The sequence below is a fragment of the Mycteria americana genome, chromosome 2 (genome assembly GCF_035582795.1).
Source record: "Mycteria americana isolate JAX WOST 10 ecotype Jacksonville Zoo and Gardens chromosome 2, USCA_MyAme_1.0, whole genome shotgun sequence".
Lineage (NCBI taxonomy): Eukaryota > Metazoa > Chordata > Aves > Ciconiiformes > Ciconiidae > Mycteria > Mycteria americana.
This window is the reverse complement of record NC_134366.1, coordinates 69,177,019-69,194,511: the sequence shown is the minus strand read 5'-3', so window position 1 is coordinate 69,194,511 and position 17,493 is coordinate 69,177,019. Positions and strand designations below refer to the sequence as shown.

Sequence of the window (17,493 nt, the reverse complement as noted above, 5' to 3'; positions counted from 1 at the left end):
TCAGATGTCTGCAAGCATCACCACAACGCGAATTTCAAGGGCAAGTACCAAGAAAGACAGTGTGATAGCTTTGTATGATGGGAAGCCTGGGACACAGCACATTTATCCATCTGAAAATGTAATAAGCCAGTAGTCAAGTCTGATATCACAGGCAAATCAGATGTGGAGTCAGTCTCTTGGTTGCTCCACCAGAGATGAGGGTTCTCCTGATAAGCTTATAGCCTTCACTTGCAAGGCTTATGTGTTTTGTAAAAGACAAGGAGCCAAGACAGATTAAAATAAAAATTAGGGTAGCTTGGTGAAAGTGATAAGTTATCACAGCAAAAGTCTTCTGACCAGCTTTCAGGAAGGTAAGGTCATGTGTGTCAACAAGGATATTTTACTAACAGAAATATAAGGTAGTAATGGCCAGTATGAAAGGTTTAATTGGCTGGATGAGAGACAACATAAGAAGATTTTAAAAACTTAGTCACAGCCCAGGTGTGAACACCCAGAGCAAAATCCTGAGGCTGGGCCAGAAAGATGAGCAGGAAAGCAACAGTGCCTACAGTCATTGAAAGGTGATGTGATGGGACTCTGCAAGCCAGAGCTTTGAGACAGACCTTTAACTTGAAGGTGAGCCTACCGAAAGGGCTTTCAGTATGTAAAACTGTTTTATTAGAGCATAAATTAGATTCAGGTAAGTTCTGAAAGACAGAAAACTTAGCTCTGTTGGGTGGAAGAGTAAAAGAGCTGGGTGAAAGCAAAAAGACACGAGAATGAATCTCCCTGCTGCTCCTTAACAGAGCAGGACTTTCCCCTCCACCCTGGCTCTCAACCCAGCAACGTGAAGTCCTTCCTCAGAGCAAACTCTCCTGCTTTTGATAGCCCTAAAGACTTGTTGCAGGATCTGCTCCCTGTTCTTCCCAGCAACCTTCTCATCTCCACTCCCACCGCAGGCCTGCTGCTCTCAATCTTTTCCCATCTGATAGCCCAGAGGACCCCTTAGCTGCCACCACTCAGCAGCTTTCAGGGAAGGTCCACTCCCTCTCTGTCAAACTCTGAGCCAGGAAAAGGTAAATAAAGTACACAGATTTCCTCCTTTTTGCCTAGGGACAGTCCTCTTAACACAGCATGTGGTACCTGTGCAGCAAATTGTCAACCAGGAGAACATTTGCATTTTCCATCACTGTGGGCGCACTGCAATTGGCTATACAAAATGCAAGGCAATGCAGAGGTAAGAAGAAATACTTCAAAAGTAAGCTATAATCAAGGTTACAGTTTCAGCTATTGTAACTGCCCCCCATCAACCTACTCCCACCTATCACTGCTATTTATTTGTTTATCATCATGTGAGAAAAATCCCTTTGGACATTTGAATTTTGGAAGAATTGCTAGTATAACTCTTAGCACAAAAAGGATTTTTAAATCATACAGCCAAATCAGTAAACAAGGCCTTATAGTGCAAGGAGCTATACAAAATCTTCTCCAAGTGGTTCAGCATCTGACTTGCTGAAAACAAAACCCAACATGAAAATCATCAAGCTTGGGACTGGAGAATGCTATGAAGCCAAAGGATTTGGAGAGCACAGAGAACTCTGTAGGACTGGGCCACTTATTTAAGAGGCACAGGAACGGTTTCTCAGAGCTCCAAAGGAATCATTTAATAGCATGAGGGAGTCGCAGCCTTCCATGGTCTACCGACACCCTTTTCCCTGCAAGATATTACAGAGCATATAGATGAAACTGCTGTTCTTGGGAAGACTGAAATGAAGGCTGCAAACGTTTCAGAGGGATGCATGCCATAATAACACTAAAGAACTTACAGGTGCATTTGTCTCAATATTGCACATCTACAGCACTATATATATATATATTTATGCCTACAATAAACACTAATCGGAAATCAAAGCCATTATACATCAGCAATGGGGCAAATGGATGTTATTAGGTAGTTCATTTTTCCATTTCCTGACCTTTGTGCATTTCCAGTATAGCTGTACTGCTATGTTAATGTATCCTCTTACATTTGACTTTGCTTCAGTGATGTGCAAATCATTGCACAAATTAGAATCAAAATGAAAAAGAGTTGGCCTCAAGGTCAACCCGGCAAGGTTCAGTGCCAGTGGGTGGGATCGATTCCTGATGGAGGCCTATTAGTCATAAGGCAGCAAAAGCTGGCAGCACAGTAACAGGGGTACTCTTAGCACCTACAAAGAAAAAGTACGATAAAGAGCAGTCCATATTTTCTGAGAGCACTTAAACAATCTCCTGGGCACAGACAGATGGAAGCTGGAATATGGGGCAATGATTGGAGGGAAATTCTTGGAGTTCAGAAAAAGAAAGGAAAAAAATTAACAATGCTTTTTTTCTTCTTTTTCTGGGACAAGTAAAAATGTGCTGCCTAATGAACTGAAGAGAGCATGCTGAAAGATACACACATCACATTTCCAATTAAATGATTCCAAGAATTACGATTTGTACCCCTGTAGTTATATAAACCAAACAAGTTTCTGAAAAAAAAAGACATTTTACCAGTTTTAGATGAGATCACTCCAAGCTTCTACACTGTAGACTACTTCTGTCTAAGAGCAATTAACAATCTTACATTCAACACATTTGTATTGACACAGTGATAATTCACTCACAGTTCACTACATAAAGCACTGGGAAGTTTCTGCAATAGAATGTAGCTAAGGACAAAATTAATTTCTTAATTTCTCTTAAATCAGTAGCAGAAAAACAGTCTTGTCTCAGTGGTTTGGCACAGCAAGGGATAAGAAACAGCCATCAGACTTACCCATTACAGAAAAAAAAGATCTGAAAACATTGCCAATGTTTTTAAAGGACATATTCAGGTACACAAGAACAGGTAAGCATGCAATATGGCCTGAATATAAAATCTCAAAAAGATAACTGTAAGGAAATAATAAAAGGGTCAACATGGTAACACCTTAAACTAAGGTAACACTGCACAGCTTCACTCTTGTTCTTTCCACACGACAAGATTAAAGAAATAACCTTAGGATCCGCTCATATGCTACCATCAAATACTCCAAAGTCCACAATGCTCGCCTTTGCTGGTGCTTTATGATGCACATAACAAGAAATTTATATTTTTGACTTGGTTGGTTTCAAACATCAGAAGCAGGCAGAGAAGTGCTGCTGCAGTACCAGACAGAGGCAGGACAGTGACTACCTCTCAAGAGGTGCAAGATGAAGCATTCGTTGGAAGGTCAACACACCCTCTCTTAACAAGCATACTCATGTCCATAAAGGCCAGCATGGACCAAGCCAGTTTCACAGATACACAGTCCTAGTGACTGTGGCACTGAAGACTAAAAATCTCCATTCCTCATCTTTTCAAACCCAAGGACAGTATTTATGAACAACAATCATTGCAAGAAGAAAAGCAATCATTCTGTACCAGGCACTGGTATTGGTTTAATCCGTTATTTAAAGTAGAGAAGCATCACTCTCAGCAGAGAGTTGTCCCAAAAAGCCTGCGTGCCCCACACCAGTCTATTTAAGAATCATCACTGCATTCATCAGGTCCACTGCACAGCTGGTCTCCCAGGAACACTGCTTACTCCGAAGGGGTTTTAGGAGTGAAGAGGTAAGAACAGGGACACTCTTCTCCTCTGCAGGCTAAAACCATTGCTGCTCTCCTGTGAAGAGATCAACTGTTATTCCTACTGAGAAGCCCTGACCATGTTGGATGCCCTGTTTCAGGTTCTGCACAGCACATAATAATAATAATCTCTTACCTGATGGATTTTTATAACCAGCATCTTCAGTTCTTCAAGTACTTTGTCCATGCAAAAGATCAATGTCTTTAAATAGCACTAACAGGGGCCCAGATTCACCCAACTCAAGCTTTGAAGACTTGAGTCACCTAATTTAGGAATGCAGGTTCCCAAGACTCTGTGTGTACTCAGAGGGAAGAGACAGGCTCCTCCTGAAGAAGACTGAGACCCAGGTAAGGCTTTCCCTTAAAAATGTGATTAAGAGGTTTCAGCTCCACCTCTCTTCATCACCTTTTTAAGAAGTCTATGACTGTTGGGATCCTAGGTTAGGCATGTTAGGTTAGATAGGAAGGAGCCAGACCTGTGTATGAACCTCTCAAGCTATAAGATTTTATATTATATAAAGATAAGTTGGCAAAGCACCTCTGAGAGTGGCAGAAAATGTGTATTGTAAGTACATTCAGGCATGTGAAATAGAAACATAAGGCATATTAAAAAAACATACTAAACTACTACCTGATTATTTAAGAATAGTCTGATTTTCTAGGCAACTATAAAATTGCAAACTAGATGGTACATCCAGAGAAAGTCAAAGCAGAGAAAATGAAAGAAAATACTCAGTATACTGTGTACACTTTATGTACCGATCTTTTCAAAAGTGTAATACCAGTAAATGTAGCAGAGGTTTACAGGAAAAGCTGTGAAGACATCTTGCAAAATTTAAGAGACTACTAAAGAAATGATGTAGCGTAAATATGACTTGCAGAAAGATATCCAGTAATGTATGTTTCCCAGAACTGTCAGATACAGTCATTTCTCTGCTCAGCAGCAGTCCCACATTTCCCATATCTCTTCCCCAGAGTCCAAAGACTCCTCTGAAAAATTTTGCAGAAAAAACTCTTAATTTCTTATGATGTGAGAGTTATAAAAATCCCACCACTCTCTACTATTAAGAATGTATTATACCTTCCACCATGGCAACTGTTTTACTAAAAAACAAAGCTTGTGTGATGTTTTAGTGTATATTGCTACCAGATAGAAGAAGAAAAGAGTTGTCTAATGTATTATATAGGTATCAGGCATAGCTTATTACATATAAAACACACACACACAAAAAAAGGCAACAGAAAGCAACCAAGTACAGACATCAAAAGTGAAGTTTTTAATATTAACCTCCTTTCAGACACAAGTACGAATCTTTGCAAACAAAAGGTTCATGTGCGTATGTATCAAAGGACTTATCCTGCAGAGCTCAGATCTACCCATGTAGTATTCCCACCACCCACGTTTCCCTTTCTACCTGGACACTCCTGTGTGCAGCACAAACAGATCCACATACACACAAGATGTTCATCATTGCTATGACCTGTAAAATTTCTATCGACACCATGAGCACCATTCCCTGCAAGAGCTGTGTACGGTTCCCCTCCTGCCTGCCACTATTCCAGGCTGTCAGCAAGGTCCCTGTTAAATCTGTGCCACGTCCCTCACATCACAGTCCATGCCATATTCCCAGGTGACCATGCATCTTCCTCTCCTCCCCATCCCTTTTTATTCTCAGGGCGTATCTCCTCTTCCTCACTCATCAATATTACCACCCTCCCCTCACTCATAGGTAGGAAGGGATAGGGCACAAGGCATCACTTGCAGTACCAGCCATAGGACAGGCACTTGATTAACATGTGGGGACAATAAACACACAAAAGCCAGGAGGGATGGAAAGAGGCTCTTTTCACTCATGGTTCCTTCCAGCTGCCCATGGTGGTTGACTCCCACTCCACAGCAAAGAGAATATTTTAAATCTCCTATTTCATTCGTTGCCCTTACACCCTGTCATGCTTCTTACCCCCCCATCCGTATTTCTTTAAGAGAAAATTGATTTGAAGTGTCAGCATCTTAACCTCCTCAGGCAGTGAGGCAGGGCTGAAGCAGGTAGGTATTATTAGCAGGCTGTCAAGCATTAATGCCTACATCAACCACTCCTTTGATCTACAAACAACAACAAAACATTGCAATAAACCAGTCTCTCAACCAGACACCAGCTTCAGAGCATGCCCTCAGCTCCATCTTCTACTTTTCAACAAGGCCTAGAATATTTCGTGACATTTTAAAATTAATTGGCTACAGAGGTCCTGTTATTATCATATTACCTCCAGACAAATAAAGACATGCCATCCAGTTGAGTGTGCTTGATCCTGCTTCCGATAAAATTAAAGGCAAAACTCCTGACTTTAATGTGGAACAAAGTGACTTTGTAAAGCAAAGGAAAACCCATATAAATGTCAACAGCTGCGGTTAACAAGGGCTAATCCAGACCTGGAAAATCAAGAGCTTGTATTTTAACTAGAACACTTCAAACGTTTTCATCCATGCTACAACCTAGTCTGTTGGAAAACACATTCGACAAACATGTAGAGCAGCAAGTTGCATTTTAGGACTCAGATCACAGCAACTACTCTTAAAATGAGATCTCAAAACCTAGAAACAAATCTGTCATTTGATGGGTTAGGATTAATTTAAAATATAATCATGTTTTTAGACCGTGATATCTGAATGTTTTTTCCTATGCAATTATTATAATACAATCCAACACATTTTCAAAAGAAAAGAAACCCCTCATGGATTTAAACTGGAACATCAGACACCAAAGCATATTCATCATTACTGCATGTTTTTTGTCTGATGTCACTGGAGGGCAGAATGAAAACTGCTTGCAAGTATTAAGAGTTTGACTGCCGCATTTAAGCATGCTTATTCTCAACAGACTGACTTCTTATGTCTCTATACTCTTGGGGAGATTATGACAACATCCCCGTATTTTTTGTAATTAATTTTTTTTAAATATAAGTATCTAAAGTTAATTAAGTGTTGGTGGTTTGTTTTTTTTAAGAAAAATCTATTACAACAAAGGTTTTGAGGATCAAAAGTTCTTATTTTGCACTGAAAAACAGTAAAGGAAAACTGATTTAAGCTTAGTAATGCCTCAGATCCAGTATTTTATTTTTTATTCTTGAAAATAATCCTGACACCATTAAAAACTTAATACTACTGATAGAACCCACAAGGCGTAGTTTAAAGGGTGAGATTTCTCTGTTCCTGGGCAGGCAAAACTAGCCTCAGATGCGTATCTCCAAACCAGATTGCTACTTACTGTTTCATCTTTATTAAAAGTTGTTTATGTTTTGATTGTATAAATCATAATAAATTGCTACTATAATTGTATTCATGAGAAAGCAAAGAAACTGGGCAAACTATCCCAAGAGGAAATGAGTAATTCTGTTTTACAGTCTCTAGTTGAGGAACAAGATTCAGATTTTACAAAGAGAACATGTGGTGGCTTTATCTAGGGCACAAAAATACTCCTACATGAGAGAACAGAAGCTGTGTTCAGGGACTCTGTTTTCCTCTGGATCATTGTAAAACAATTCTGAGCTACATGTCGAAGGTTTTCTGGGGAACTGCTAGCCAAAGTTAGATGAAAGGTAGCCTGGTAGTTCCCCCCTGCAAAACAAGTATGGGCATAAAGCAGATTTTCAAAGCAGAAACCTCCCAGAACAACTGGAGGAGAACTAGATCAAGTAGGCGAAGAAGAGCAAACTGGTGCAGGCTCCTCCAACCAAATATAAACATAGAAGAGACACAAACCCCACTGACTACCATCACCAAGAGAAACTGGACCTGCACATAGAGGTGGGCAAGTCCCGTTGTGACAGTATGATTTCTGAACTTCACCCATACTTACCTCGCTGCTAGTAGACCTGTAATACAATAATTAGATATCACTATGTTGTAGCACACAATAATATGTACAGGCATGTATGTCTGCTCGCATTACTGCATGAGGTTCTAATTTATTTTTTTCTCTTTTACTCCAGTTCAAAAGAGTTTGTGGTCCTGTGTTCAAAAGGTCTCATGAGAGTTTTCAAAGAGGAAGAACATCTGCAAAGGTGACCAGAGAAGTTATATTTCACTCACCTACAGACAAAAGCACAAGAATGGTTCTGAATGAAGGTTCAAGCCATAGTTTAATTTAATTTTAATGAGGACCGTTAGTTATATTTAACCCAATGCTTTTTTGCTGCCATTGAATCCTCATAGAAGAGAAGCAATTACGGTTTTTAACGCTGCCCTTAAAGTAAGGCCTAAAGGAGAAATTTTTTTAACCTATTTTTCTGGTAACAACCCCTCCGTCAAGGAAGTGTCCTAAATCCACCAGGGACATTGCCATGAAAGTCTACAGTTTAATTAATTAGTGTTTATAGAAGCCTGCACAAGTAAGCAAGTTTGAAAACTATTCCGTTCTGCAGGCGTTAAACCTGAGTTCCGCAAGAAAGTCCGAGACACGCACATTGTCACGCAGCAAGGCTGCGGCCACGTGAGCGGCCATACCCTGCTTGGATGTCTTGGCATGGGACTCAGTTCTGTTCTCCTAAGGACAATGAGAACTACCTACTGTCCAATTCTGTGCACAAATCAATGAAGCACACTTTGGTCCACAGATGCTACTTTTAAATTGATGGTATTACTTGCTGGATAAAATGCTATTCAACTTAACCTTAGGCAGTAAAACTGGAATGTCAATGAGGTTAAAACTTGACTGTTGAACAGGTATTTCTATTCGGGGTTCTCAAGCACCACAAGAATTCATTTGTGTGTAAGACCTGCAAACAGAAAAGACACTAATTTGACAAATTTATCACTTGTAACACATTAGCTTAATGGCCACATACTAATGTTGCTGGTACTTTTTCTCTCAATATTAGTGATAAATTAACTTGATTGCTGTATTTTTCTAACCTTTAACCAGAAGCCGAATGTTTGTGTATTAAAGACATTCAGGTCTGATTCAGAAAGCATTCCTGGAAACAAAAACAAACAGCCCTGTTAGCAGTGGAATTAATGAAGCTGTTTACCTGCAGAGCTCTATCCTTCATCACCACCAAACCTCTACTAAAGTCCCAGCTTTTTCCTGTCCATTCCTCTGCAAAAAAACACCCAAAGCAAAAGTACAGACAATCCCAGTGACTGTCCCGGCTGCTGGAGTGGGTGGGTGACGGATGGGCGACGGATGGGCTCTACGTGCCTTTCCCCCAGCCCCAACTTGTGTCTCCCTCCTCTCCCCAGCCCCTGAGACCTGTAGAAACTTAATTATCTCAAAGAAAGCTACTCCTCTCTGTTTCACTTGAAATTAGCCAACAGCTTCAAAAGTAATTAGGTAAGGGAGTGACAGATAGACAGAAAGTGCAATCAGAGAAGTCTGATCAGCCCAGGAAGATAACGCCATAAAAAAAATTACGCACAGCCTCACTGATTTAATTGATTACTCACATGAGGGAATTTCCTCATGTGTACAGGTCTGCAGAAATAGGTGTTATGGTATTTCAAAAGCCATTACGAAAACGCTACAGAAGTCTAATCAAAGCGACTTCAGTGGGAACAGAACCTGATCTAATATATAACGCAACACTATTCCCTTTCCAGCTCCATTCTTCCTAATTAGTATTTTGTCATACAGAGTCCAGTGCGTTCTCATCCTGGTGGAAAATTTTAGTTACAAATGAAACAAAATACGTTTATATTTTCTATATGGATTTTGTGACAGCTTTCCAGCTTACTAGTAAATCTGGTGTGAATTTTTTCTCCCATGTTAAAGGAGGCATCAAGTGTATAATTTTTCTTCAAGAAGCAAAGAAATTCATAGAGGTGAAAACTTAGTGTCAGGAAGAATGGACTAATTTAAACTGCAAAGTACAAAACCCCTCATTTATATTTTTCATTTTTAAATTCCCAAAGCAATTGAAGTATATATTCACATAAGAGTCAGAGTTAACATATTTGACAGAGCTTTCCCAGTGTCTTGCAGAATAATTTTTTTATTATGCAACTAGCTCTGTAAATGGTTTAATATTAATAAAATTAAACATTCATTGATTTTAATGAGTCTTTTATCATATAGAATTTCACAAAATAATGGATTTTTTTCAGCCAGTGTCTCTGTTCGCTTTAAAGAGACGGACCACATTTTGAGAACAGACTTAAATTTCCCAGTAAAATCAAAATATTTGTGCACGTCAAAACCAAATTATTTCTACATGTCATGTGAGGGCAAAGCTGCAAAATACTATGGAAGCAATGTAGGTACCCAGTATGGAAATCCTGAAAGTTAAAAGCTTATTTGTATTTTACCAAAAGAAATTATAAAGCCTTTTATCTCAGAATTTTTGAAGGCCCATGAGTTTCTAGCTGACAACAGCCAGTACAGCAACAAGAGATTTTAGAGTGGCATCAAAACTCCAAAGGCACGCAGTGCAGACATTGTTTCCAATGTCATCAATGTACCGTTCTCCAGTACAGACGAGGGCTTGTGCATGCAGGTATGGATCCATGTAAAACTTTTCAGTTCCTCTGAAGGGAATTCAGCCTCGGCCTGATCTCGCATGTCTTGGATGCAATGGAAAGACTCCTGTTGACTTCAACAGACTTTGAAGCAGGTCCTGTCCCACTGGGTCACTTGGGGTTCTTTTAAATTCCTAAATACTCAAGGTTAGATGGAAAGCACCATCTTCACAGCCTTCCGCTTCCGTGATATAATGGAAAGAATGGCAAACTTATCACCAAATTTCCTTGCAAGTGCTCTTTTCCTAATAACCTGAATGATAGCATTAATCGGTTGTGCTGGTTTTTAACGCATGCCTTTGTTTCTGCTGATGCCCTTACCCCTCTCATGCTTTCCCAAATGTATAGTTATTCCCTTACAAGGCTGGCAGATAATAAGCAAATACAGAGAATTTTTCCTTCAATTAAACCAGTGCTGGAAACAGGGACCGACATAAACAGGAAGAGGGAATTGTGCCAGAAATTAATCTATTGCTTAATTTCTCTATTAAGGTCTAACTATCATCCCAGCCAATATTTATATTACTCTAATTAAAAAGACGTTAGGAGAGCAAGGGCTCGGGTTCGCAGCTCCATCTCTCCTCCTACCACTGCTTCCCATCTGCTGCCTTTGCTGGGACCACCAAGCGCCTAAGCCACTTGTCTACAGGACAAGTGGGGGGGTTTCTTTCATATTTGCAGGTTGGCTAGCCACCATCCCTTTTGCACCCGAATGGATTTTGGTGGATCTGTTGGCTCTTCTGCTAAACATATAAGACAAACATATAACAAAAGTTGCAAAGTTCAAAACACACTCTTTACATCTTTTTGGTTAGCAGCAAAAAGAAAGGCAATGCAAGTGCATAAGGTACAGAATAAAACAAAGGGGTTGCAAAATGCTTTATTTTGGCTATATGGGAAGGCTTTTGGCTGGGAAATAGCTTTCAGTACAGGTTATACCTATGTCTGCTGTTTTGTAAAAAACAATTCCTATAACTGATTTTTTTGTTGTTTATTTTTGCTCAAGAACTACACTGCAAAAGAATGTTTGAAAGGTTTCTGTATGTTGAGTCCTAAATAAACCACAGGTAACAACTCTACACTAACAATGTTTGGCATAGGAACACCAATAAATCTTTTTTCCACAAGTAACTTGTGTGATTAAAACAATGAACTCTACATGAGCTAAACTCTAATTAAAGGCCTTTTTTTAAAAAAAAAATTCTGTGTGTCTTTACACAGTGTCTTTACTTCTTTATTTAATTTCCTAATTAAATACAATGTTCTAGTGTTTAGAGAGTTAGGATCTGTTTTCCAAATAAAGGATTTCTCTAATGTTAAAATAAAGGGAGTTATTAAGCACAATGAATCAGTAATAGTTAACTGGAGATCATTTTGTGCTGTATTCGCACAATGTTTCTTTGAGACTTGTCATGTTTTTGTGCTCTGGTTTTCAAAATGAAAACCTCAGTTTAGATAACTCCATTGATTATAGTTGGTTGATATCTTTGAGGTATTTGTCACAAGGATTGCATTCTAGAGAAAGTTTGGTTTATTGAAAAATGGGGAATAAGTATCACTATTTCCATAAGAATTCTTCACCACCGAAGCATTTTATTTCAATACATGTTTATGTCTTTGAAGGGAAAGCCTGGCAAAGATGGAGAACCTGGTCAGCCTGGTAGGGATGTGAGTACCTCAGACATTTCTAATGTCTTTAATGTAATGTGTCTTTAATGTAAACACATTAAATGTGTTTACACTTTAAATGTGTCTTTAATGTAAACACACAGCATACTACAAAAAGCACATGTGCTATATTGACCACAGAAAGACCAAATATAACATTAAGCTTGCACAGAAGCTGATTTTTATAAGCAATGTATCGATGTAAGCTCTCTTCCCTAATGAAGGACTAAATCCAAAGCAAAAGGTTAACATGCTGTTCTTTGTCTCATCTATAGAAGACCTTCTAAAAGCCAGAAATGACTTGCAGGAGCCACCACATACTACAGCACTAACTCCTTTCTAACTGAGACCTTATTTCGATTGTGCCATAACATTTTTTTTCAGCTGCGTTTCTACCTTTTCATTCCAGTCTTTTATAGCCTGTATTGAGATTTGGGCACTTGAATGAGGCTAACTTCTCTATATTGGTTATACAGTTATGGGAGAGAAAAGGGTGAAATACCACTAGGAGCATGACTTTACTCTGTCGACTACACAGGGTATATGTAGGGAAACTCATTTAAGAAACTAAATTAGGTACTTAAGCACAGGGCTGTGAATAGTGCTTAGGCCTACCCAAGGATTTGGAAGGGTCCTGCACTCCCTGTGCCCAGCAAGTCTTCATGCTGCTAACAAATACTGGCACTTACCTCAAATGCCTACATGCAACTCAAAAGGCTTATCTGCAAGGTCAAGTAAATGTCCTTGCAGGTACATACTGTTCATTGCCATAGACTAAATTGTGCATCTGGTTTGCTTTTCCTGAAGTAGTCCATGCTGAGACTGAGAGAGAAACTTTTTTTTTTTTTTCTAATAATGACCATAAAGGAGAAAAAAGTGTCCAGTAACAGCTGGAACTATTGTTATAAACTTGGTTCAACATGTTTTCCATAGGGGATGAGGAGAGGGGAGGTGGGGCAGGGGACTGAGGAACGCCTTTCTTCAATTTAAAAAGTGCTTTGCTTTTTTTCCTCCATACATAGAGGAGTGTGGTAGAAACAAAGCCAAAGCTGCATTTTCAGATAATTAATTTTGTCAATAAAAAGTAGGTGATACATCTAATAGACAGCACTTTGGGACAAGTAGTTAAGATTTGCATCACTTTGGTACATCTGAATACAGCTGTCCACGTAGACTGAGGACCAAACTGATCTTAAACAGAAGACTCCCCTGAGGAGACAAAGCATCACAGCCAGTTGAATATGCTGCAGCAGGTAGTTAATTTACTTTCTTCCTGCTGTCGTGTCAGCTACCTATTTCTGGCAGGATTCTTGGTGGGAGGTATTTAATACAACCTCCAGTATCTCCTGTGTGTTATATGTAAAGGCCCAAATTCATTAAGACACTTAGGTAGCAGTGAGAGATGCACTTGTTTAAAACTTGGAAAGATTCATCACCACAGATTAACTTGAAAATGCTGCAAAATGTATTATGCACTCTGCTTTACTGCTATTAAATATGCCCTTCCTTTTGAGGCTCTTCACTTGAGAAAAAACATGCAATCCTACAATGACCTGCATCATCTTTTTGGGAGGATATTTCATTTAGATTTTGGACTGTGGACTAATTGAAATACATTTTTTTTCCAGACTAATAAAAGAAACTGCCAAATACCTCTGAAGATGTACTTACCTGATGCAATAGCTGCAAAATTCAAACTATCGTCATGTGAAATGTCAGGTGGTGAACAGTTTCTGTAAGCTAGAACATTCAAGGATTACTCTTCACCAAAGAGTCTTCTCCTGACTCTTCACCACATTTTGTGAGGCTGTATGCACTGTATATAGCACATACATCTGGGAAAGTTTCACATTGCATTTAGTGTAGAATACCACTGAGTTTGCAGCTACGGAGAGGTGAAAGGAGGAGTGCTGTTGGACACGGTCACACAAATTCTCAGTTGTCATCATCAAGAGGCTGCATGTATTTCCTCAGCAATTACAGCACTGCTTAATTTGCAGAGAGGCTCAAAATACCCCCCAGCAAAACTGCCAGCGCCTGAGGCTCTCACTGGCTACTACAAAGTGCAAAACTTAACACAGAAAGGATACGTTCTCATGAAACTGTAAGAACGTAATGACCTATTACACACATGGCTGTTCACTGAATTCTTACTCTTCACAGAATTAAAGTTATTTGGATGATTAGTAATAAAGAAAAACATAGAAGCAAACACACAAACAAAAGCCCCAACCATAACAACATTTCAGTGACAGAAATAACACTAGATAAGCTTTAATGAACATTCTGGCTCTCTTTGATAACGCATGACAATTCAAAAGACTAAGCTGTGCAGGAAGATGCATACAGCAGCAGTGTGTTATGCATGCACATCATCTCACATGTTCCCCCTAGTAAGTGGTTAGTGCCAGTCATACATTTCTGCATCTCACACATTAGTGTCTACTGTGATGGCTGATTTGTGTGTTGTGATGACTCAGAATTAATTCACGGTTAGAAGCTGCAGGTTTCAGAAAATGCCTTGTGAAGGTGAGTGGTTGATGCATTCTGTGCTTTGCCTACACGTGGATGCGTGCAACTGCCAGGTTACAGTTGCTCGCTGCTCCCAGGACCTCCTTGCTATGATCTTATAATTACCATGTCTTGATTCGATAAGAAATCTTGGGCAGGCCACACAAAACAAAACCAACACTGACATCAGATGGATGCTTAGCAGGTTACAAAAAAGAAAACAAAACAAAACCAACAAAAGATCACTTCAAATGAAGCTTGATTGGATGTGTTGTTGAAAAGGTGCTCAAATTACCTGAACCGCTTTGTTTGATCTTAAACATGAACCGGGGGCAGCTGCAACGAGCTCCGAGCTTTGGCACATTCCATTATATGAATGGTAGTGAATTTATAATGGAATGGTATGGATGGTTTTTATAATCAGAAAAACACACTGACCTTAACACTACACAGGTGGAGCAGCATAATGACCCGCCAATTGTAAGCGCATCAATTCCTGGGGAAAAGTTCAATGAGGTTAACTCAGCATGTATCCCATAACCAACATAAGCGACATTTTAAAACATTGTTTTTTCCACAAAAACCAGTTTGTCTTTGCCAACATTTAATTGAGTTGCTTCACTGTTCAGCACTGAGTATGTATCTTACCCACGTTAACAGTGTACTACATTATGCTCCAGTAGACCTGGAAGTTGTCATATACTTCAACGCTGAAATACATGTGTTTAAAAAAGAAAAAAATAAGAACGGTGTTAACTACAATAAACTTTTCAGACTGTATAAGATTAAGCATCATATTCACTTAACTTAGAAATGGAAAGAAAACAAGAGGCCTCCATATAACAAGAGACACCATCAGTGGATCTTCAGCTTCATTGTAGAACCCTCACATTGAGTGAACTTAGATGGGTAGCAGCCGAACAGTATTTCCGCTTCCCATCAATGTATTGATACCTTTGGATACTCATGGGGACCAGAAGCAACAAAGTTAATTTCAATGTATCATACTTGAGGTGACCAGGTATCCACATAATTCTAATAGTCCAAGATCAGACCACAAAATACAGTGAACGAACCTAATCAGCCTCAACCAGTATGTCAAAAACCCACACGTTACAAAACTATACAGAGAGAAGCAACGAAGCAAGAGAAACTTCAATCTGAATCTGGGAGAACTAATGAGCAAGGTCAGAAGGCTCTCCAAACATGCAATAATAAAACTTTAAATTAAAAAGTTTACATCCACGACTCAGCCACAACAGGAACATTTAGATCTGTATTTCAGCTCATTCTCCCTCCTCTTTTGTCACCAGGGCATGCCAACACTTTACATCTTCTCCACAGCACTAGCAGGGAAAGCACCTCAGCAACAGGACAGTCCGATACTCCCATCTCCTCGCATCACACATCTCTGGAGAGTGCCATCCTACCCTAACATTCCTTCCCACCCTAACATTCCTTCCATCATCAGTTTCTGTTGTGTACTCAGCGACAGCTGAGAAGGCAGGAAAAAAAAAAAAATCTTATAAGAACATGATTGAAACCACTACTAAAATTCTCAATTCAACAAGAGCACAAAAATGAATACAAGAAGCAAAAGTGAAGGGCAAGGTAGTGGATTTAGGAAGAAGTTCTACTGTTTGGAAACATTCAGCTAAAAAAAGATTTAAAAAATAAAACAATGCCATTTGATCATACTCTGCTGAGATTAAAAGACTTTCAAAACACATAATAGCTATAAAATTAAACAAAATAAAAATACACGTTGCTTTGTCATCTCCCTCTACCTTTCAAAAGGCACTAAATCTCATGGACATAATCCATTTTAGTCCCAAATCTACCAACTCTCTACAGTCTGGTCGCCCTTTGCTTTTATTTAAAAAGCGTATTTACAATGGAAATAAAGCAGGGTGATCCCAAAGTTGGGCAAAAAGCCACATAATCTTTGGAGACAAATCTCAGAGACGTTAATACACACACACACACACACACACACACTTTTTTCAGCTGTCCATTAGGAGCACACACAACAAAAACGCTTCCCAATAACCAGGACTGTAAAACCACTTCTCAGAACCACAGCCACCATGAATTTTCTTCAGGCACACGGAAGCCGGCTTTAGACTCACAGCAAGAATTAATATATGGTAGCATTTTCCTTGACATAGTCCAGGAGTTTTGTCTTCCTGACAAGAGGAGACAAAAAACACAGAACGTTACCTGAGGCTGCTCATGCTTCAGTACCAAAAGCAACAGTGTGGCAACCTAGTGCAAGGTATATACGGTACTTTCGTGATCTCTGCCGGGGTGTTCACAACCTGACCCACAACGACACTTTCAATAAAGGGAAAGTTTCATTCTCCACAGGCAATGTGAAAAACCCACAGCCCCACTCCTGCCTTCAAAGCCACCCAGACCGTACCACCGGCTTACGCAGACCAGGGACACTGCATGACCAAAGCAAAGCTCTGGAGCGAGGAAGAGCTCCTGGACACGCGTCCCGCTGCCTTTTGCTGCACTGAGCTTGGCTGCAGCAGACAACACAACCCTGAGGTGTTGCAATAAATTCATTTTTCCCCCCTGTTCCTCAAAGTGCCTCAGCATTACAGACCTCAAGTCACTTTGTCAATGGGAAGCAGGAGTAAATTGATATACGTAAACTGCCTGGCTCACACATCATGCAAAATCTAAACTGAGTTAAGAAAGAGTTTTTTGCATGGAGATAGGATGTTTGATGCCTTCACACATTTATTCCAGAAAGAACAACATTACTCAGGATTTATAGCAAGCATGACAGAAGCCCCAGCTGCTGTCATCCTGTCTGGCCACGAACGCCCCATGGGGCAGGGCAGCTCCAGTGCCTTGCTGTGGCCGGGGCTCTGGCCACCTGCAGTGTATTTACACCCCTCCTCCAGGACAAGTGGCACATGTGCCTGTATGTGTTCAAACTTTAGTAGCGATAGATAGCAAAAGCGCTATCTTACATATGAATAGATTTACTCAGGGGTACATTTATGTTAAATGAAGTGCTTCAGAAATGTAATTACGGTTGAAGTGCACTTCAGGTAAATTGGAGAGCCTGTGATCAGATAGACTATCATCACTCCAATGAACACCCGTTTTTTGGATTTCTTTGTTGTCTGTCTCTGCTCACCTATGAACTCCTGTCTTTACATTTAGATTGCACATTCCC

At 39.7% G+C, this 17,493-nt stretch overlaps 1 protein-coding gene across 4 annotated transcripts in view; it reads right to left on the bottom strand.

The window, feature by feature from the left end:
* The window catches only part of HECW1 (HECT, C2 and WW domain containing E3 ubiquitin protein ligase 1), a 273,800-nt gene that overhangs the window by 190,567 nt on the left and 65,740 nt on the right, over positions 1-17,493 (bottom strand). The window contains exon 2 of one of the 4 annotated variants that reach the window (XM_075493694.1): positions 14,739-14,796. The exons of the other annotated variants lie outside the window; for them this stretch is intronic. Coding sequence (XP_075349809.1) covers positions 14,739-14,765 — 27 coding nt within the window. The 5' untranslated portion in view covers positions 14,766-14,796. The remainder of the gene's footprint in view (positions 1-14,738; positions 14,797-17,493) is intronic. 4 annotated transcript variants of the gene reach the window in all.